General features: G+C 41.1%; 1 protein-coding gene across 4 annotated transcripts in view; it reads right to left on the bottom strand.

Moving 5' to 3' along the window:
* Positions 1–23,248, bottom strand: part of kif6 (kinesin family member 6) — a 210,390-nt gene that overhangs the window by 111,834 nt on the left and 75,308 nt on the right. For all 4 annotated transcript variants that reach the window (XM_008125901.3, XM_062973564.1, XM_062973572.1 and 1 more), the window contains one exon: positions 14,497–14,679. In XM_008125901.3, coding sequence (XP_008124108.2) covers positions 14,497–14,679 — 183 coding nt within the window. The remainder of the gene's footprint in view (positions 1–14,496; positions 14,680–23,248) is intronic.

Below are 23,248 nucleotides of genomic sequence, written 5' to 3'. Positions count from 1 at the left end.
TGGGGCTTTAAAAATAACAACCAGCATTATGGATTCTGTACAGAAGCAAATCAGCAGCCAATGTAGCTGTTTCAGCAAGTATATGCTCCTTATAATCTCCCCTATCAGCAACCTGACTTCAGGATATGTCACCTTATTCAGATCTGGTGTCTTAAGGAAAGGGGCACAGCTCACACATCAGTTTGAATTCTGCAAACGTACTCCTAGACACTGCTAAAAACCTGGACATAACAGACTTAGATCTGAGTCCCAGAGTACATCCAAGCTACAATTCTAAGATATCTAAGGGATAGCACCCTCATTCAACACAGACTTAATATCTGTACCACTATCTATCCATATTTGATATGGAAACAAAATCACTATAAATTAACTTTTTTCCTATTTCTCATTCAGTAGTCCCGCGACTGCTACTGTTACAAAGTGAATCCTAAGGAGTCCTCCAAAGCTAAGTTCAATCACAATTTATGTCCTGCAATTTCATGATGTTCTGAAACTACTTCATCCAAGCAAAGTTATAGGACAAAGTGTTGTCGAAGGCTTTCATGGCTGGGATCACAGGGTTGTTGTATGTTTTCCAGGCTGTATGGCCATGTTCTAGAAGAATTCTCTCCTGACGTTTTGCCCACATCAATGGCAGGCATCCTCAGAGGATGCCTGCCATAGATGGATTCTATGAACAGAAAGATGGAGTGGCCATGGGGAGCCCTCTCAGCCCAGTAGTAGCAAATTTCTATATGGAACAGTTTGAAAAACAAGCTCTAGAAACAGCGTCAAAAAAGCCAACTGTATGGTTCAGATATGTTGATGACACCTTTACCATTTGGAGCCATGGAGAGGAAGAGCTCAGCATGTTCCTGGACCACCTTAACAGCATCCACCAAAACATCCAATTCACCATGGAAATGGAAAAGGAAGGAAAACTGCCATTTCTAGATGTTCTGGTCATCCATAAACCCAATCAACAATTGGGCCACACAGTTTACAGAAAACCTACACACACAGATAGATACCTTCATAAAAACTCCAACCATCACCCAAGTCAAAAAAGAAGCACAATCAAAGCCCTGACAGACCGTGCACAAAGAATCTGTGAACCTCACCTCCTCCAAGGTGAACTAAACCACCTAAACTGGGCTCTACAGGCCAATGGACACTCCACCACAGACATCAGAAGAGCTGCAAGGCCAAGAACAAGCCATGAGAGTCAAGACAAAGATCCACCCAGAGGAAAGGTGTTCTTACCATACATCAAGGGAACCACTCACTGCATAGGCAAATGGATGAAGAAGCACAACCTACAAACCATCTACAGACCCATAAAGAAAATCCAACAAATGCTACTGTCAGTGAAGGACAAAAGGGATCCTCTCACCTCTGCAGGAGTCTATCGTATACCATGCAGCTGTGGACAAGTCTACATAGGGACCACCAAACGCAGCACTCAAACATGAGTCAAAGAACATGAAAGGCACTGCAGACTAACTCAACCAGAGAAATCAGCCATAGCAGAGCACTTGATGAACCAACTTGGACACAGTATATTATTTGAGAACACAGAAATGCTTGACCACTCCAACAACTATCATGTCAGACTACACAGAGAAACTATTGAAATTCACAAGCATGTGGACAACTTCAACAGAAAGGAGGAAACCATGAAAATGAACAAAATCTGGCTACCAGTATTAAAAAACTCAAAAATCAGAACAGTAAATAAGAAGCAACACTCTGAGACATGGGAACTAGGGGCAGTTAACAAAGAATGCCCCCAGGCAGAAAGTAGCTAGTAGATGTAGTCATTCAATGCAAATTAGGGTGATTAACTGCAACATTTACGCTGGCCTCCAACTGACAAGAGTTCTTCCCTCACCCTGGACTTCCCACAGATATATATAAACCTTTCTCACAACCTCTGAGGATGCCTGCCGTAGATGTGGGCGAAACGTCAGGAGAGAATACTTCTAGAACATGGCCATACAGCCCAGAAAACATACAACAACCCTTATAGGACAAAGTTAATGCTTGGTAACCTCATCACAACATAAGGGTCATGGGAACTGACTTGTCAGACTTTTCCAGAAAATGACTGAAGTGTCAGAACTCTGAAGCACACATGTTCATGTTACAAGTTTGGAGGAAAAATGTTGAAATTAAATTTGGAATTATATGTAGCTGATATAGCCTATTATTACTGAGCAATGCAATACTCATGTGATATCACTGTTTTGTGAACTGGAAAAATATACAAAACTATTTACTGTAATTTCCTCTAAAACTTCAGTAAGATTTTACTGATGAATAGTCATTTTATAAAGTTTGCATGAATAAGTGAATCCTCTTACATAAATAAAATCATTAGGAAAGAATTTATCACATGAGTGGGAAGACTTCTAATATTTTAGTGGGGAGGAAGCACAAGCTTGCATGTACTTACCATTCCTTATACTGACAGGCAGCTTGAAATATGAAAGAAACACTGTGTGAAATTCTATGAATCTTCCACAAACATTCATGATATTTGATTAGCCATGCCTGATTATTCCCCTTAGGTACAACTCATTACAGAGAACACGGGAATACATGGCAACTAAAGCGGATTGTAGCAATTAATCTAGATTTTAAAACAACATTTCAAATCCTTTGAGGCTTAAAATGAAAGCTTTAATCTAATTTAGACATCTCAGCATTCCCAACAAGTGCTGTGACCTAATGAGTTTGGAAATGTGATCTTGATTTAGTCTCCTTTTGTTACATTTATTTTAAGCAGAGCGTGCTCTGATACAGAACAGGAAAAAAGAACCGTTTTTTGGTATAAATGCTATTTAAATGTATCTTTTCCTATTTAGTTATATTTCCAATCTGTTTCTTCTGAACAACGAATGGTTTAATAGCATGATCTACCAACATAAAATGTGTCTTTTTAATTGAAATCCTTGGAGGCTAATTGGTCTATTCTAAAATATACATATACGTGGTTTAAACTGTTTTAACATCTGTGATCTGTTTCAAAATGTTGAATATGTTTGCTGAACATGACTGCCATCAAACAGACTTAAAATTATTGCAACCCTTTGAATTAGAGACCTCCAGATCATCCTGTTATCAATATTTATTTATTTATTTACAGTATTTATATTCCGCCCTTCTCACCCCGAAGGGGACTCAGGGCGGATCACATTACACATATAAGGCAAACATTGAATGCCTTAACATAGAACAAAGACAAACGCAGGCTCCGAGCTGGCCTCGAACTCATGACCTCTTGGTCAGAGTGATTTGTTGCAGCTAGCTGCAGCTGGCTGCTCAACAGCCTGCGCCACAGCCCGGGCCCAATAGACATCATAAACCTAGTGCTGTGCCTTCCTTATTGAGTCTATCTCTATCCACTTGTAATATGTTCCTCTTTTGTGGCTACCTTCCACTTTACCAAGCACCATTCCCTTCTCTGATGAGTTATATTGATATATGTAAAGCATGACAGCTTCACTTTAGTCATTTTGACTTGAAGGAAGAATTCAGGTTTGATTTCTTTTAGGAGCCATTCGTTGGCTTTTTATCAGTGAGTGGTATCCAAAAAACTCCCCAGCACCATATTTCAAATGAGTTGATACTAGAAGTTTCAAAAAAGATGCAGGATGAGGAAGTAACTGTCATTACAAATGAGCTTTTAAAACCGGAAGTGGAATGCTGTGATTCCTTTTGGGGATTTAAATACCCATATTTATTCGAGTCTAATGTGCCATTGTATCTAATGTACACCTCATTTTTCAAAACCCTGAAACCCAAAAAGGTATTTGCTGTGGAATGTAATGTGCAGTGGAAAAAACTGCACTCTTTATTATTTGGCCAAAAAGGGTATGCATTACAGTGGCACCATGCTTAAAATTCCTTCTTTAAAAACAAAACTGTTAGAATACCAAAGCTTTCAGAAATGGTAAAGAAAACCTTGGAATGCATCTATGCTGTGAGATGAACCCACTTTAACTGCATTTGTTCAATCCTATGAGGGCTGTAGTTGGGATCATGGGGGCTGCCAAAGAATGCTGATGCATATGTGCCATAAGTTTGCCTCTACTGGGATAGATCATCCTGAACTCACACAGCACAATATCTGATCCCCTATACCATTTTTGAAATATATTCATAATAAAAGCTCAGTTATATTTGCTCATTTGCAAATAATGCTTTGAACTTTTTATTCACATTAGGTTTCAAAAAATATTAAATACTAGAAAACCAATTAGTTTTTTTAAATACAATAACAAAGCTGTAAAGTATAAAATATCAAACAATTTCTTAATGCAGTCATTATTTTTGGTCAATTATTTCTATATATCCTTTGAATACCATCTGGCTTTTCTGAATTAATTGACATTGATTTCAGTGATAGCTGCCTTTCATTAAGTAATAGGAACTTTGCATCAGATCACATTAAAAAGCTTGTAAATTCGTACAAGCATCTGATAAAGATCTAGGGCAGATACAAATATGTACACACACACAGCAACCAGATTAAGGAAGAGATCATTTCAGGACAAAGTGTTCTTATGGGCTACACAGAACAGAATAAAGCAGCTGGTTTACCACCAATTTTTTCACAAGTTAGTTACTATAAGATATGTTTACACTATACAGTTATTGTTTGCTTAGAGTAATTTAAGGGACATTGCTTCTTTAAAGGAGCTCAAAGGTTGCCCATTTTATGAAAATGTTGACAATTCATGCCTCTCTTTTTCTATAATGGTTTTTCTTAGCCTAGCTTTCCAGAGAGTTGCAGTCGGAATACAATAACCTTGTATGGAAACCCACTAAGTGATCTTGGACAAATCACATGCTCTTAGTCTTAGAGAAATGACTTGAAGGCACACAACAAGAAATTACACTCAATGCTTTCTGGAGAATAGTGAAGCACAAGTATAATTAATAAATATAATTAATAAGTATAATTAATAATCAATAGTATTTGGTTAAGAAGTGAAACTTTTCTACCATTTTCCAGAGAAGGTCATTCTGTATGAGAAAGGAAAATAATTTTCAGTTCAAAATGCTAACCCGATGAAAACAACTAGTGCAATAACATTCTAATTGAAGGGAAGAAGCAGATGATGGTTAAATGACAGTTAAACAATCGTTCCCTTTTAAAATGAATCCACATTTAGTTGAATCAAGCTAGGAGAAAGTGCCGCAAAAAAAAAAAAAGATCTGCAATTTCTCATACAAGAAAATTTCAACAATGTGAAAGCTAGAAAATCCAACAGAGAGCTATATACCACAGGTTAAGGATATGGCTTCCCATATGGATAGGAAGCAGGTTAAACTTCAGGTTTCTGAAGGATCAGAAACTCTAACTCCACAACTAATTCAACACTTCACAGGGACAAGACTTGATGGATAAGTTACAAGTTTTATTCTTTCCCAGGTGCTTCAAATCCTCAATAACCTTTCCACCTAAGGGCCCTCCTATACATGCATTAACCAGGGTTAAATTGGGTTAAAGGGGGGGGGGGTGTAAATGATATTTAGCCAAAATGAGGAAGGTATCAGAAGAAACCAGGTTAAAGGCTGGAAAAAACGTTTTTAAAAGCTGTCCTTTAAACCTGATTCCTCCTGAGAAACACATACTTTTCCATGCCTGTGTAAATTTGCTTGCATGGAAGACATGTGTTTTCCTTCCCTCTCCCCGTCTGGCCTCCTTCCTGCCCCCCATTTCCCTTTCAACTTATCAAGAAAGCCTTCCATGCAGGCCTGAAACCTTTGCCTCTCTTCCTCCTCCCTAGAAGAACCAATAGGGGGTCTTGGAAGAGAAATCCCCCCTAGTCAAAGCCCTCCTTCTGCTCTTCCAAGGAAGGGGGGAGGGGGAGGGAGGAAGGTTTCAAGCCTTGTTGGAGTCTTCTCCTGGTAAATTCAGGGGGGAAAGGAAGGCAGGGAGAACGCTGGCAGTGCCAATGCCTACCCCTGCTGATCTTGGATCAGCAGGAATGAGTATCTGGACATCACCCCTGCAAAAGAGTGGGTTTTAAGCCACCTATGCGACCTCCAATTCCAAGAGGAAGTGGGATTTAAAATTTTAATTCCTCTTGGATTTTTGGTCTGTCTGGAAGTGCCCTAAGATATGGAGGTGGTATCACACTAGTAGCATTACTAAGCAAAGATTTAAAATGATTATTAAAGGAATTCCAGGGACAGGTTTACAGATGAACATTAAGAAAATACAAACAATGACCACAGATTCTTTATATAATTTTAAAATAAATGATGAATACATTGAAATAGTTCAAGATTATCCATAACTTGACTTAGTCATTAATAAGAATTGAGAATGTAGTTTGGAAATAAGGAGGCTAAGACATGGAAAGACAGCTATGAAACAACTAGACAAGATTCTGAAGTGTAAAGATGTTTTAATATATAATATAAATCCCTTCTCTATGTCTTCATTTTTTTCAACTTCCACACTACTGGTATTCATATCTTTGTTTATGATATTCTGCCAGACAATAAAAATGTGTGATTCCTGATATTTAAAAAACCCACCTATCTTAGATCATTAACCACATTCATAGAGGCAAGCTTCATATTTTATATTTCTGTCAAGAAAATTCTTGCTGTGTGGAGCTTGAAGCTTGGCTTTTTTCTTCTTTTATTATTTAGCAAATATCCGCATTTGGCTTGAATGCAACTGCCACTAACAAAGGGAAAAATGATAAAAGCTTATTGATACTGTACTGCCCAGATATCTGCCACAGCTTCAAGGACACTTGAAATATCAAGTAGTGGCCAAGAAAAAAAATCTGCAGGCTGAGAACATGAAAAAATGTTTAGACGTAAGCAAATGACAAGCAAAAATTCTTTAATCAATTGCCAGCTTTGCAAAAAAATCTTTAGCCTCCAATTCCCCTTCAATTTTACTTCTATCACAAAATTTGGGGTTAAACTAAGCCTCTAGGTTTTTAATCTAAGCACAGTATAGCATTTTAGATGAGACAATCTAGTGTAGTGGTTTGACCATTGGACTATTCTGAGAGACCAGAGTCTGAATCCCTATCCAGCCAAAGAAGCCAACTGGTGACACCTTTTTACAAGTCATACACTCTCAGACCATGTGGAAGGCAAGGGCAGACTTCCTCAAAAGAAAGACTGCCAAGAAAACCCCATGAAAACATCACTTTAGGGTTACTATAAGTGAGAAATGGCTTGAAGGCATATAACAATAGAAACCATTTCAGCAAACACATAGATATAAAGTACTGATGACAAGGACAAAGTCAGGAGTATACGATTTTCACAAATATTTCCTTTAACTAATTCTTGTGGTAATTGTTTTGAAAGAGACTGGAATTCTTTCTATGGAGTTGCAGTCCACTCTGCTATTTTTTTGGCTGTTGTAGCAGTGACCGGCTATGTGACTCCGTAAAACTGGCCAGATCTCAATATGATGTCTATATGACTAGGGTTACTCATGTCAGTGCTGCAGGAATCACTCATCTCCATCTGAGTAGGTTTCATCTGCTGTTAGAATTGTCAATGTGTATCCAAATCATAGCACAAGATTGGGAATACTGCAAGCTTCCAGATATTGTTGGTTTTCAACCTCCCTAGCCAGTGTAGCTAAAGGTAAGGATGATGAAAGTTATACTCCACCACCATCTGGTGAGCAATACTGCGTCACCCCTGTCTTAGAGGCTACATTGTTCACAAAGTGTTCCCTGATAGTTGGAACATCCTAGAAAGAAGGCCTAGACTAGCATATCGAATATGAAAAATAAAGGACAGCAAACAGATGACAATTGGTAAATATACTGTCACTTAGTTAACTATAATAACTACTTATTAATTCAAAACTGAGCCTGGAAACTATTCTATAGTGCCCCATGTGACCAGACTACTCATTTAACAGATACGCTATGTTAGCTTATTGAAGTAACTAGCATAGCTCAACTCCATATTTTATAACTCCTGATCAAGAATGGTCCCTATGGACCAGTCTCTCTTTAAACAAATGGACTTGTGAAAGGAAATGAAACCCAACACAGAGTTGCTCCCTTTGTTTTGGGCTAACTCCTAGCTTATTCTTTTTTATAACTCAGTAATAAAGATAGGTATGAACCAATTCTGAGTCTGGGAAAGATGTAATAAGCATGGTGTCTGCCACAAGGAGAATGGGTCTTAGACTTCTTGTTACAATTATGACCAAATGTTAAGAGCTGTCCAGTAGCATAGAAAGGATTAATTGACATTTAGCAGGCCTGGCTAAATAGATTTGCTTTATCTTGGCAGTTTAAGACTAGAAAAAATGATACCTTTTGGAACTAGGACAATAAAACTTCCTATGAAGCAGACTTCCTATACAGTTCTCATAATTATTGGGATGGGAGATGGGCCATACTGTATGCTTTGTTTTACTTTATTTGCTTTTGCACTATATAACTCTTGGGAAGCCATCATCTATTTGTCTCACTGGAGTAGTGGGGTAGGGTGTGCCTTGCCTCAAGAAAGCTTCAGACAGTCATAGAGATTTTGGGTGTCAACCATGAATAAAATTAATTGATGCTTCTCTTCTACAGACCACTTGCTTCCTCATTTACAACCAATTGAGCTTATCTTATAACAGTTATATGTGGGAGATTTCGATGCCAAATGGAGTCTTAAGAATGGAGGAGTGAAATTATAGCCAATTCTAACACAGAACTTTGCCAAGCAAAATAGATGTGACTGAAAGAACCTCAGACAGATAGCTTAGCATGGAGAGAATAGCTCAGAGGATCTGAGAGATGAACCACAAAGAGAAAGTAACGGAATATATCATCAGGGAATTTACTGCAATGGGTAGATTAAGGTCCCAGTGAGGATTCCATCAAAACAAACAAATAATCAACTGATAAAAATGTAGATTTGGTAATGATGGCCATCAAATATAGGTTTCATGAACAATGCTCAGATGTTGATCTGTCAAACTGGCAGACAAGAGACTAAATAATCAAATAATCACTTTGGATACCCTGCTAGACCAAAAAGAAGAAAAGATAAGATTCCTCATATATCAGATATACATTTCTGACAAAAACAGAACAAAATTATATTGCAGTATGAAAAACTAAACTGTACGTAATACTTAATGAATCATGCGCCTCTAGAGGGAGGGTTTATTTAAACCAGGGGTCCTCAAACATTTGAAGCAGAGGGCCGGTCCACTATCTTTCAGACTGTTGAGGGGCCAAATTATCATTTGGAAAAAAAATACGAACAAATTCCTATGCATACTGCACATGTCTTATTTGTAGTGCAACAACAACAACAACGAAAGAACAATACAATATTTAAAAATGAAAACAATTTTAACCAACATAAACCTATCAGGATTTCAATGGGAAGTGTGGGCCTGCTTCTGGCCAGTGAGATAGTCAAGTTAATTAGAATTGTTGTTGTGTGCCTTCAAGTCATTTCAGACTTTGGCCGAGCCTAAGTCTAAAATTAATTATTTATTTACTGCATTTATTTACTACATTTATATCCCACCTTTCTCACCTAGAAGGGGACTCAGAGCAGCTGTATGTACATACAATACATTATATTATTAGCATAGCACAATATTAGCATTATATATTAATATATTGAACTATACCACTATACTATTATATAATATGTAATATATAACATATAATTAATATTATTATATGGTATTATTATTAGTATTATATTGTATAACATAATATTATTATCAATATTATATGTATATGCAATATATTATATTATTAAAACTAATATAAAAATATTATATTATAAAACTGAGGGCGGGGGCCAGGTAAATGACCTTGGAGGGCCGCATCCGGCCCCCGGGCCTTAGTTTGGGGACCCCTGATTTAAACCAATATATTACAATTAGTGTATTCTATAAATTTTGGTTAGCCCAATAAAGGTATTGATATTTTATTTACAGCATTTATATTCCGCCCTTCTCACCCCGAAGGGGACTCAGGGCGGATCACATTACACAAACATTCAATGCCTTTTAACATAGAACAAAGATAAACAAACATAGGCTCTGAGCGGGCCTCGAACTCATGACCTCCTGGTCAGAGTCATTCATTGCAATGATTCATTGCAGCTGCTCTCCAGCCTGCGCCACAGCCCGAGCCCAATTTTGTGGATGTATTACTGTACTTCATGGCTAACTTTGTTTATAATAATCTTTGTTATTGAAAATATAATCAAAATATGAAGGTCTTTCAAATTCCTGCTATTTCTTGAAACCAAAGTTTATCTAATATTTGAAGAAGAACTCATTTGGTGCCTCTACATCCAGATAACAAGAGAACAAGAAGACAGACTACAAGACACTGTGAGTAGATTCAGACAGGATAGGTTTAAAACTGGAGTGTTACATAAATTAAGCTGGAATACCATGTCTATTTTACTATTCATAGTGTGTAAATATTAGTAAGGAATTAATGAAAAACAGTTTACCAAGTTAATGTGGCCCTGTTGCCTCACTGGAAACAAGAGCTAGGTGAAAAGGAGCCTGGAAAGTTTAGAAACCTTTAATCATTTGGACAGAATCAGATGGAAAGCAGAGATAGAGGTGTACAGTGCTGACATTTGCTACTATTATTAAAGCTGTTCTAAAAAAAATTCTGAAGTTGTAATGCAAATGTACAGGTAGAAGAGTGGCTTCCAGTAGAAACAGAGGAACTTACTAATGAGCATGCAAGTGCACTGGCAATTTGCAATAAATTTCAGCAGAGAAACCAATTGTTTCTAGAGTTTACTAAATACAAGAATTTGCAAATGCTTTTCTATAAGGAGCCTAATTTCTTCCATACACACTCTTTGGGCCATCAGCATAAAATACAATCATCCACTGTTAAAATTACTTTTTCTTCCCACAGAAAATTATGGCTATTTCATTCATTAAAAAAGGAAATGTAATAGAAACAGAATGAACAAAGTAAAAATTTTTTTAAAGTAGCCAACATCAACAGATGATAAAAGATAGGTGGTCTGTGTTCAGAACTTTATAGATGTTTGAAAAATTGTTATTGGGTGCTTTCTCCAGCCTCCCTACTATATTTATTTCTGATCTCACTAAGATGTGGAGATCTTTTTTCCAGCCTACTTGCTCGATTCTAGAACTACATGTTCAAATCATCTGGAGAAGAGCTATCTTCAGTGTTTTAGATGCTTCGATCCAAAATATTTTTTGGCCATCAAACGGACACTATGAGTTCATTCTATTTTCCTAATTTACTCAGATTCTCTTTCTATGAGTCAGTTGGAAAGATAATGAACATTGTGTGTTAAAATGGGAAAGAAAATAGTAGGTACTAAATCTGTAACAGATCTTTCTATTTTTGGCTTAAATTAAAAATCAGTGGAAATGAAAGATTTCACTTCATTTCAACCAGCTTTCATCTGCTTGACACGTATACAGTATTAATGCATTTCATATGTAATTTCTTTTGCAAGTTTATTTTGTAATGACCTCAAAGAAATTGCTGTGTTGGTCTAGGTGAGTAGGTAAAAGGTTGTTGCAGCACCTTTGAAACTGAGAGAAAAAAACCTGGAACATATGATTTCATAGACTTAAGTCATCAGGTGCATAAATATAAATAAATAATTTCATCTATGAAAGCTTATGCTACATTATGCATCCTCACATCAAGTGAGATTACAAAAGAGCACTTTGCTCAAGAAAAGAGGGCTTTGAAAAAGGAAGCTCGCTTCAAATGTATAGATGGAATGTTAAAACATTTTCTATCATAAACTTAACAGCACTATGCCTCAGGATTCCTGGGAAACATCATTCCTACTAATCTAAATGGGTCAGTAAGAATCTGTACATCACAGCTGTAATTTATTTTTACAAGCTGAATATATAAAAAGTAACTTTGAATAAGACAATGAGATCTTATTATCCCAGAAAGAAAACTGGGTATGATGTCGTGTCATCTTAAGCATTTTTACTCAGAGGTAAACCCCAGAAAATGTGATTAGATTTACCTTTAGGCAATGTGTCTATATAACTTAACCTTAGTGGAACTGTTTTGAGATTCTAGGTATGCAATAAGATAGCCAAGAATTGTTGCTGTGTGTCTTCAAGTCATGTCCAGCTAATTGTCAACAAACACAATTAAACAAACAAACAAATAAAAATGAACCTATGACAAATCTATCACAGGATATTCTTGGCAAGATTTGTTCAAAGGTAGTTTGCTTTTGCCATTTGCTGAGTCTGGGAGAATCTGACCCACTCTATAAGTTTCCATGGCTGAGTGGGGATTCAAACATCGATTTCTAGAGTCATAAACAGATCTCTAGAACAAACTATGGCTCACTTAACTACCCCTGCTTTAGACCTACCCAGTATATTTTTGATGATTTGAAAACAGAACATTATTTTCTTCTCTAATATTTGATGGCACTTTTAAAAAACAATGGTCAAATCCACAGTCTACACTGAGTGCTTTACATATTATTAGCTACATAGAGGCACCAAAGAACCCTATTAATGAATTACAAAGATGCATAATGGGACACCAGTAAGAGTGTCCTTATGCACATCAGCACTCCTTGTTGGTGTCCCAGTGCACAATAGGACTGATGCACAAATACAAAGGACCTATTGTGCAATGGTTCCTGCAGATATAAATCCACTTGTGAAGGTGTCCCCAATAGGATTCCAGCCAACAGGATTTATGGCAAATACCTGCAGGTTTTTTCGATGAAAACAGTTGGAGTCGATGCCATTATTTTATTTCATTTTAAGTGATACAGTGAACAATGTGGCAATCTCTGGAGAATTGAATTGCTTTCAGAACTCATGGTAAACAACAAAAGCACTAAGACCACTGCTATTTTAAAGATAATAGTAAAGTCTTTTTTCAGTATTGCTATTTAGTATGCAGGCTTTCCTATTACTTCAATAAAACAAGAGAAGGCTTTTTAGGGCCTGCTCCCTCCTCAGATTTCTCTGGCTTAACAGACTGTTCAAATATATTTACCCTAAGAAATTACAGTAGAGTCACACTTATCCAAGCCTCTCTTATCCAAGCTTCTGGATTATCCAAGCCATTTTTGTAGTCAATGTTTTCAATATATCATGATGTTTTGGTGCTAAATTCATAAATACAGTAATTACAACATAACATTGGAGCCCCCAGATGGCGTAGTGGACTAAGTGACTTGAAGGTTGGGTTGCTGACCTGAAAGCTGCCAGGTTCGAATCCCACCTGGGGAGAGTGTGGATGAGCTCCCTCTATCAGCTCCAGCTCCATGCGGGGACATGAGAGAAGCCTCCCACAAGGATGGTAAAAATATCAAAACATCCGGGCATCCCCTGGGCAACGTCCTTGCAGACGGCCAATTCTCTCACTCCAGAAGCAACTCCGGTTGCTCCTGACACGAAAAAAAAAACACCAAAAAAAAACATAACATTACTGTGTATTGAACTACTTTTTCTGTCAAATGTGTTGTATAACATGATGTTTTGGTGCTTAATTTGTAAAAATCATAACCTAATTTGATGTTTAATAGGCTTTTCCTTAATCCCTCCTTATTATCCAAGATATTCGCTTATCCAAGCTTCTGCCGGCCCATTTAGCTTGGATAAGTGAGACTCTACTGTATTTACCAAACAGTCATCTTTTTAAATGTTCTTTATTACAATATATATAAACATGTTTTTAACTCCAAAGAGTACTTGGTTTGTTTTTTGCTTAAAACATAGTAATTGTTTTTTACAACTAAGAGTACATTTTTTCCAGCATTATTTACCTTTTGATAGTATTTATGAATTTTCCGTTTCAGTTCTTTGTTTTAAAGAAAACAAGAATTTATCTAAGATTTGCTGTCTTCTACTATACAACACATAGCACTGCTATTACATTATACTGCTCTAAAATATAATGTCCATATGTATGCAAATTGATATCCTACCTTTTGCGAAAGTAACTAACCTTAATAAAATTCTATCAAAGACAAAAATAATAAATACAAAATGTTTTAAACACACACTTTAAACTTCTCCAGTAGCAATCCAAGTTAAATGCCAAAGGTTGTCTGAATAAAAAGAGGGAAGAAAGCCTAGCCTAATTCAGAAGGCTGCCCAAATCCTAGAATCTACTATTGAAAAAGATCACTCACACAGCCCTACCAAATGTGCCACTAGGGGTTGGGAGACAAAAAGTAGGGGCATCCCAACAAATCTTAAAACTCATAGGAAAGAATACACCATTTCAAATAGCTTGTTTTCAAATCATATTGGTTTTATCATTTGGTGACAACATTCTGGACCAGTATGTTTACAAATACTTTTTTAAAAAAATAGCATGGTGTACTGTATACCATGTTAAAATAGTCAAAACAAGATGTAACAAAGGCATTTGCCATTATGAACACTTCACATATTTCCAGAAATAATCATTCAAGAATGCTATGTAATTTAGTAAATACAATAGTCTAAAATCAATACTCGAGGATAAAAATAAAGTCACTAACCTGTTCTCCTGGGAAGGAAGGCAGATTTAGTTTCCAAAGTGACTGAAGCCATTTGCTCACTTTCCATATTTTTCAAAAGACTAGAACTTTCTGAGGGTGAGATATCCTTGGATAGAGCACTGAATTGAAGAAAAGCATCTTGAGCTTTCTTTTTTTCCCTCTTTAACATATTTACTAAAATGTCTAAAATTCATTTTAAGAAAAATTCATCATATTATTTTGTGATAATTGCAACAAATTATCTTGTTAAAATAATTGCTATTATACCCACACACACACACACACACACACACACACATTTGTTTAATTATATCTACTCCAAAAAAAATTCACAGCATGCCCCATCCTAGTAGCTTACTAATCCAGACCAAATTCACTCTTTAGTTAGCTACTGGGCTAGATAATAAGGTCTTGTGTATTGTGTCAGATACCACAAATGGACAGGTTGCTTACCTGTAACCATGTTTCTTCGAGTGTACTCTGTGAATTCACACTAATGGAGAGGCTGCGCCTGCGCAGGTTCCAACGGAAACTCTTCCCAAGCTGAAGTTTAAATTTTGGCGGTAGCCACGCCCCTCCGTCCCCGGAGGGCATATAAGGCAGCCCTCGGCGCCCGCTCCCCAGTTCCTACGCCGCTAAGGCAACGAGGAAGGAAGAGGGTTTGCCAGAGGGGAAGGAAGGGCGGGCTTGTGTGAATTCACAGAGTACACTCGAAGAAACATGGTTACAGGTAAGCAACCTGTCCTTTTTCTTCGTGTACTCTGTCAATGCACACTAATGGAGACTAGCAAGCTTAGGTCTCGGAGGCGGGCTAAGCAAACCCTGACAACGAGATAATGTCCAAACATATGTTTATTAAACATCAATAACATGGTCCGAAGGACCCATTGAAGTATTGCATGAACACACGCATAACACCGAGAGCAACCGGTGAGGCATGATATAAACAATTCAAGAAAACACGTGCAAGTAAGGCGCATCATTCCCCAAAGGAGGAAGGTAGTGGCAAATAAGGCACAATATGTCAGAGATAACAGTGCAAGCATGTACTGAATAGGAAATTGACAAAAGAATCGCATGAAAAAAAAAAAACATCCATAAAGAAGGCATATATGAAGAAGCCTTTCAGGACAAGCAGGATGATAAAACTGCCCTAGCAAAGGCTGAATCCTTCAAGGTTTTCTGGTCTACCCTATAATGAGACACAAACGTAAGTGGGTTGGACCAGATTGCTGCCCTGCAAATAGAGTCCAGGGGGATGCCCCTTAGGAAGGCAGTCGACGTGGAGAGGCCTCTCGTCGAGCGCGGGCGAACCGACGGAGGGGGTGGGCGTTTGGCCAGTTCGTAGGCCAGTTCAATAGCCTGAGCAATCCAATGAGACAGTCTCTGTGAAGAAATAGGATTGCCCAGTTTATCTGGAGCATGGGCCACAAAAAGTTTTGGGGTCTTTCGAATGTCTTTAGTACGGTCCCGATAGAAAAGGAGTGCCCTGCGCACATCAAGGAGGTGCAGTCTCCGTTCAAGGGGAGACGAGGGGTCTGGAAAGAAGGCGGGGAGGACAATGTCCTGGTTAAGGTGAAAGGCTGAGACCACCTTGGGAAGGAAGGTGATGTCCGGGCGGAGGACGGCACGGTCATGATGAAAACGGAGGTAAGGTTCATCAACCCGAAGGGCCGCCAGTTCCGAGGGTCTGCGCGCTGAAGTTATGGCCACCAGGAAGGCAACTTTCCAAGAAAGGAGACGTAGGTCAGTCGAAGCCAAAGGTTCGAAAGGGGAGGTAGTGAGCTGGGAAAGCACGAGCTCGAGGTTCCACCCCGGAGTAGGAGGCTGAGACGGGGGGCAGATGTTATTGTATTCTTTTAAGAAAGTTTTGACAAGGTGATCAGAGAACAATGACGGTCTACCATGTTGTTGAAAACACCAGGATAGGGCGGCCAAGTAAGATTTCATAGAAGCAAGAGAAAGTTTTTGGTCTGCCAGAGACATAAGAAAGTCTAGCACTATCGGTACCGAGGTTGGGAAGGCAACAATTCCCCGGGAGCGAAGAAAGGAGCGGAAGCGAGAAACTTTGTAAGTGTAAGATCTGGTTGTAGCCGGCTTGTGAGCTGCGCGGAGGACCTCCTGCAGGTTCTGCGGGAGGGAGGTCAGGCGAGAATTCTCCAAGCAGTGAGATGTAGAGAGGGGAGATCCGGGTGCAGGATCTGGCCGTTCTCTCTGGACAAGAGGTGCGGGAGGAGAGGCAGGGTGAAGAAGGTCGCTCTGGAGAGATGAAGAAGAGCCGGGAACCAAGGTTGGCGAGGCCAGGCTGGAGCTATCAGGATCGCCGACGTCGGTATCGACCGGAGTTTCTGTAGGACCTTTGGTATGAGAGGAAAAGGCGGAAAGAGGTAGATCGGTTCCGCTGACCAGTCCAGAAGGAAGGCGTCCCCCAGGCAGCCTGGAAAGGAGGACGGGGGAAGTCTCGCCCCGTACCGAGGCAACTGTGCGTTCTGGGGAGAAGCGAAGAGGTCCAGAGTGGGAAAGCCCCATTTGTGAAAGAGAGAAAGAAGAGTCTCGGGATCGAGCATCCACTCGTGGGAGGAGGTCGTCATTCTGCTGAGGGCATCCGCTAAATTGTTCTGGATCCCGGGAAGGTGAATCGCCGAGACTTGAATGTTGTGGGCTATACACCAGTACCACAGCTGGGAGGAGAGAAGCATCAGCTTCCTTGAACCCGTGCCGCCCTGCTTGTTGATGTAGAAGACTGCTACTGTGTTGTCTGATTGGATGAGGACAGATTTTTGGGAAATCAGGCGGGAGAAGGCTTTCAGAGCCTTGAAGATGGCAAGGAGTTCCAGAAAGTTTATGTGATTGGCCTTCTCGGAAGGAGACCAGAGGCCTTGAACAGTGAGACCGCCCATGTGGGCTCCCCAGCCGAAATTGGATGAGTCCGTGGTTATGGTGGTCGAGGGAGGAGTCGGGTGGAACGGAAGACCCTTGCAGACGTTGGAGAGGGACTTCCACCAGAGAAGTGACCGACGAACGTGGAGTGGGATGGAGAGAAACCTCGAGTTGAGGTGGCGAAATGGCTTGAAAACGTCTATAAACCATCTTTGCAGAGTCCGGAGATGGAGCCTGGCAAACGGGGTTGTGAGGACTGTGGAGGCCATGTGGCCCAGCAATACCTGGATGGACCGAGCCCGAACCCTCCGGTGGGTCTCGCAAAAGGTGATTTGTTGGCGAAGGGCTAGGAACCTGTCGAGCGGGAGAGAGACAGTCCGAGAGATTGAGTCGAACAGGGCACCGATGAAGCGGATTTTGTTCGACGGAGTGAGGTGAGATTTGTCGGGGTTTAGCTGGAGACCGAGAGACTCTAGAAGGGAGAGGGTGTAGTCGACGTGACGTCGGAGGAGGGCAGGGTCGGATTCGACCAGAAGCCAGTCGTCTAGATAAGGGAAGACTGTGATCCCCTGGAGCCGGAGGTGGGCGGCCACGACAGCGACGACTTTGGTAAAGACCCTTGGGGCCGTAACGAGGCCAAAGGGTAAAACGGTAAACTGGTAGGTTTGGTCGAGAACTTTGAAAGAGAGGAAGCGCCTGTGGGGTTCTCGGATCGCCACGTGGAAATAAGCGTCTCGTAGGTCTATAGACACGAAGTAGTCCCCGCGTTGAAGCATCGGGAGGATGGAGGCGATGGAGACCATCCTGAACTTGGTTGGGTGTATGAAGGCATTGAGCATACGTAAGTCCAGAATGGGGCGGAGGCCCCCACCCCTCTTCGGGACCGTGAAGTATCTGGAGAAGAAGCTTTGAGGGTCCTGTATCGATGGAGAAGGCCGAATAGCCCCTTTGGCGAGGAGGGCGTTGACCTCTGCAAGAATTTCTCGAGAAGGGTTGGAGAGAAGAACCTGTCCCGTGGGTGGGAGCTCCTCGAACTCTAAGGCATAGCCTTCTTGGACAATCTTGAGGACCCAGGCATCTGAAGTGATAGATTTCCACCGGTGAAAGAAGGGAGCCAGGCGGTCTAAAAAGAGACCATGAGGTTGATTTGGTGGAGGAGAGGGGTGCGGAGGAATGAGAACTGCATCGGTATCGTAGAAAGAGTCTCTGGAGAGAGAGATGGCGTCAGGAACGCCGGTGGGGTTGACCAGCGGTGGGGGTGGTACGACCGCGTTGTCTTTGCGGTTGAACAGCGCGTCGAGGCTGTTGGCGGTTCTGGTTGTTAGATACCGAGGGACGCCTGAAGGATTGATGGCGGTAAGAGGGAGGCAGGAAACGCCGAAAACGCTGAGGAAACCACTTGTTGCGGTGGGTTTGGGGTTGGTCACCGCATTTAGTGGCCAGAACTTTAAAGTCATGGTTGGTCTTGAGCTTGTCGTCAGTGCCGGAGTTGACGAGGCCCATGGCGTCGAAGGGGAGGTCTTCGATGACTTGTCTGGAGGAGGAGGACAAGCCGGACGACCTCAGCCAGGCGTGGCGACGAATGGCAATGGCATGGGCGATCATCTTGCCGGCCGTGTCGCCTGTATGCTTAGCCATCTGAATTTGATGATGCGCTAGCGAGTCGGCCTCTTGCTGGAGGGTGGACAAAACCGACCGGTCTTCATCAGACAACTTCGCGAAGAAGGGCTGCGCTTTCTCCCAAATGATCTGCTGGTAGGCCCCCATACAGGCCCCATAGTTTGCCATTCTACAAAGTAGAAGGGCCCCGGAATAGAGCTTCCGACCGACCGCGTCAAATCTCTTGCCCTCTCTATCTGCAGGGGTAGTGGATTCGCGACCGGAGGTTTGAGAAGCCTTAACGACCATGGAATTTGGGTCGGGATGGTGTTTAAGCCATTCTAGGGTGTCGTCATCTGTACGATACCAAGATTCGATTCTCTTCGAGGTAGGAGGAATCGAGGAAGGAGTCTTCCAAGATGATTGGATGACATCTAGAAGGTAAGGCAAAAACGGTAACAGCGTGGCTGGAGGGGCTTGGGCTTGGACCCGTTTGAAAACCGGGTCAGACACTGCCTTGGAAGTTTGTTTGATTTCCAGGCCCAGGGCATCAGCCATTCTAATCATTTGTTCAGAGAAAGCCCGAATATTGTCGGTAGGCGAAGGAGGGTCCACCTCATAAGCATCATGAGGAGGAGAGAGATCAAGGCCTAGGGATACCACCGAGGCCGAGAGAGCGGAATCAGGGCGATCGATATCAATCTCATCATCCTCAGCCCCTTGAGGGGACTGAGGAGGGGATGACAACACAGTCTCTGGTGGTGGCAAAGCCTCAAGAGCAGGAGCAATCTGTGGCCGAGTTTCCTTCGAGGCCGAGGCCTGGGCCGCTCGAGCCAGACGAGTGGTTTGTCTACCCCGCTCCGGTGTCGAGGTCGGGGGAAAAAGCTGTTGTCGAGACGGGCGATGTGAGACGGCAGGTCGAGGAGACGGCACCCTGACCACCGTCTGGGTGGAGTGGTGGGGTGAGTCCTGTAACTCGCCATCAGAAAGTTGCTGAGGAGAAGGTTGACGAGGCCGCTGAGCGGGAGCGATGGGAGAGGATTTTCTAGAAGAAGTCGCCGAAGAAGGGACGTCCATCTTGGAGGAAGCAGAGGAGGAAGAACGTTGGGTCGCCCTCTTCTTCGCAAGCGGTTGTTTTGATGGAACCCTCATGGATTTACCCGGTGTGGGAGGGACCATTGCTGAGTCGGATTGGGTCCGACGAGCTTCCTCGTGAGCCCTTTTAAAGGCGATCTTCATCGCAGAGGTCGACGGAGGGGACCCGAGATGGGATCGAACCGAGGACACGGAGGCCACCGAGCTCGATGTCGAGGAAGGGCCGACCCGACCGGAACGAGTCGACATAGTAGCCGTGGTGAGTGTGCACGGCGGTTTGGCGGCTTTAGCCGTCTTGGAGGCTCTGGACGCCCTGGACGAGACCGAGGGAGCTTTAGCTGTCGGAGCCGACATCGATCTCGGGTTGAGCGACGGCTTCGTGCCCGAAGTCGACGGAACGGGCTCAGGGGCAAGCGATTTTTCGTAGAGCGCCGCTCTAAGCCTCGCGGCTCTATTCTTCCTAGCCTGAGCCGTCAGGGCTAGGCAGAAACGGCAGGTACCGACGACATGTGCCTCCCCGAGGCAGAAGAGGCACTTGGCGTGGCCGTCGGAATCAGGAATTTTAGCGGCACACTGAGTGCAGCGCTTGAAGCGAGTCGTAGACATGAGAGTCCGAAGTGAACCTTGCGGCGGAAAAAAAGGAACTGGGGAGCGGGCGCCGAGGGCTGCCTTATATGCCCTCCGGGGACGGAGGGGCGTGGCTACCGCCAAAATTTAAACTTCAGCTTGGGAAGAGTTTCCGTTGGAACCTGCGCAGGCGCAGCCTCTCCATTAGTGTGCATTCACAGAGTACACGAAGAAAAATTTTTACTTATACAGCATGTGTAGAGTCTGACTCATATACTGAAATGCTAACTCATTTACAAATCTACTCATGGACCAAAACCACAGAAATGGCAGATGAGGCACCTGATGTTAATCTTAATGACCTATAAACACACAAAAAATCACAGTTGGGGGTAACAGCTTTATTATGATCAATCTACATTCCACAAAATATGACGATCTCCAAGTTTCCCAGAACAACTAGGCTAGGAAGGTCAGAAGAAAGACACAAACAAAAAAATTACACAAAACTTCAAAAAAATCTGGCCTCTTCTTGTAGCCATTTGAATTATTGAAACTCAGTCTCATAATGAAAATGTCCGACTGAATTAATCTGTCAGGTAACCATTCCGGTTACATCATGCTGCATATTAGTATGAAAAGTTTATGATCATTCTCCATTTCTAAAGACAAAAGTTTAGCTGGAAGTCATAGTTCTGTTAACATAGCCCAAGATCTTGTTGGCAGGAGTGACTATGCCTGTGTAGAAAAAGGAGTGACAAGAGAATTGCTGTGCTCAAAGATAATGGGATGGGAGCACAGCGGTCTCATGTCTGGTGATATAGCTATTTTACTGGCCCCTGAACTGTTCTGTTCTTTAAAAAATCTGTAGGCATAATATTCTTAAGTCATCAAAAAGTTTTCCAGCTATACTATCCTTGCACTATGCACTAATATGTTCTCTTGTCATTTCAGTCCAGTCACCTTCTTCTGGAGGTGCATAGATGAGCACTACACTTTAGGATATTAAATTACAGTGGCCACCAAGTCGTGCAAATCCTCCCTGCTATTTCTATATACTTTAACTTACATTAGAAGCAACACACTTTAGTAGTAATGAATGCGCTTTAGGACACCGAGATAGGTGTCTGTATCATTAAAAGACAGAATCGGCATCTAAAAAGAAGAATAAAGCACTACATTCATGACCAGTGCAAAAAGGCCAGGGAAGGTGGAGAGGGAATGCTGTTGATAACAGCTGACCTCCAGTTTGAATGCTCAAGGGCCAGGGATTCACAGTTATCTGTGTTTATTCCAATTTTTAAAGGTTAGGTTTAAGCCCATCTTTACATCTCTTTTGCTGTCCATCGACATCCCGTTTCCCATTCTTGGGGTCAGAATAAAGTAACTGCTTTGGGAGACAGTGACTGGTTATTTGGACAACGTGGCCAGTCCAGCAAAGTTGATGGTGAAGAATCATCACTTCAGTGCTGGTTGTATTTGCTTCTTCCATCTATCATATTTTAACTACCATTGATGGTAGGGGATAAAAAACCAGTTCCAGTAAGTTTCCAACTTTTCCGACGGGATTTTCAGCACACAAATTGAAAGGTTTACAAAGTGTAAAGAGAAGATATTGACCATGGTAAAAAATTGTATTATTCTTGCTAACAATACTTTCCCCACATAGTGAAATTCTTGAATAACTCAGATTTTAATGAGTTTCCCTTTCTTGGGGTCAGAATTTAAAAATACAATATCTCCAGTTCTTTCTATCAAGATCTCTTAGTGTTTGGGATTTCAAGTTTAGTCTGGACATTATATTTTACAATCACATGGTCTTAGAATATAATTTGTTACTACTTTCCTTCTTGACAGAAGCAACAAGTAATTTTAACTATTTTGTGAACTCTTTAGATTCTTTGAATGACACTTTCCAGTATTCCTCACCATTTGGTATACCAGTTAGGACTGCTGGAAACGGCAGTCCAACATCTGGAGAGTCACAGTATCTCCCCCTGCTTTATAATATATGTAGCTGTTAAAGACAGTAAATGTGCTTAACGTAATACAAATTGAATTGTAAAAAAATCCTAATTTCAGATGAAATTTTATTAGTTGCAAATATCTAATAGAATTCTGATTTTGATATCTGAACTATGTATATATTTTCGGTAAATTACTAAACTGGGTAGCACAATCCTAAAACCTACATTTCACATGCATTGTATGGAGCCTCATGTTTAATATAAACTTCCATTTACTCTAAATACACAGTCTAGCAACATTTCATTGGGCTAAAAATAACAATTACAGGAAATTCAATTTTTTTAAAGCTAATAAATACTTCTTTATATAGCAGCAGTATTTTCCATTACTTAAAAAAAAAGCTTTCCTCCCATAAACTTCCCAGAAAGCTGGATCAGGGACCAAATGAAACAAAGCACAAAAGCATTTCCATATAATATATTAAGCTAGTCTGTTACAGAATCAGAAGATAATGGCAACCTTGTTCAATGAAGAGAGTTTGATAAAAAGGTGTAGCAATATTTAAATTAAACCATAGTAATTCCTATGAACATTTTTGGCAGGATAGTGATATTAGTATGTTGCAGCAGAATTGACTTATGGT

Source organism: Anolis carolinensis, chromosome 1, assembly GCF_035594765.1.
Source record: "Anolis carolinensis isolate JA03-04 chromosome 1, rAnoCar3.1.pri, whole genome shotgun sequence".
In the NCBI taxonomy this organism is placed as follows: domain Eukaryota; kingdom Metazoa; phylum Chordata; class Lepidosauria; order Squamata; family Dactyloidae; genus Anolis; species Anolis carolinensis.
This window is presented reverse-complemented; position numbering and strand designations above follow the sequence as displayed.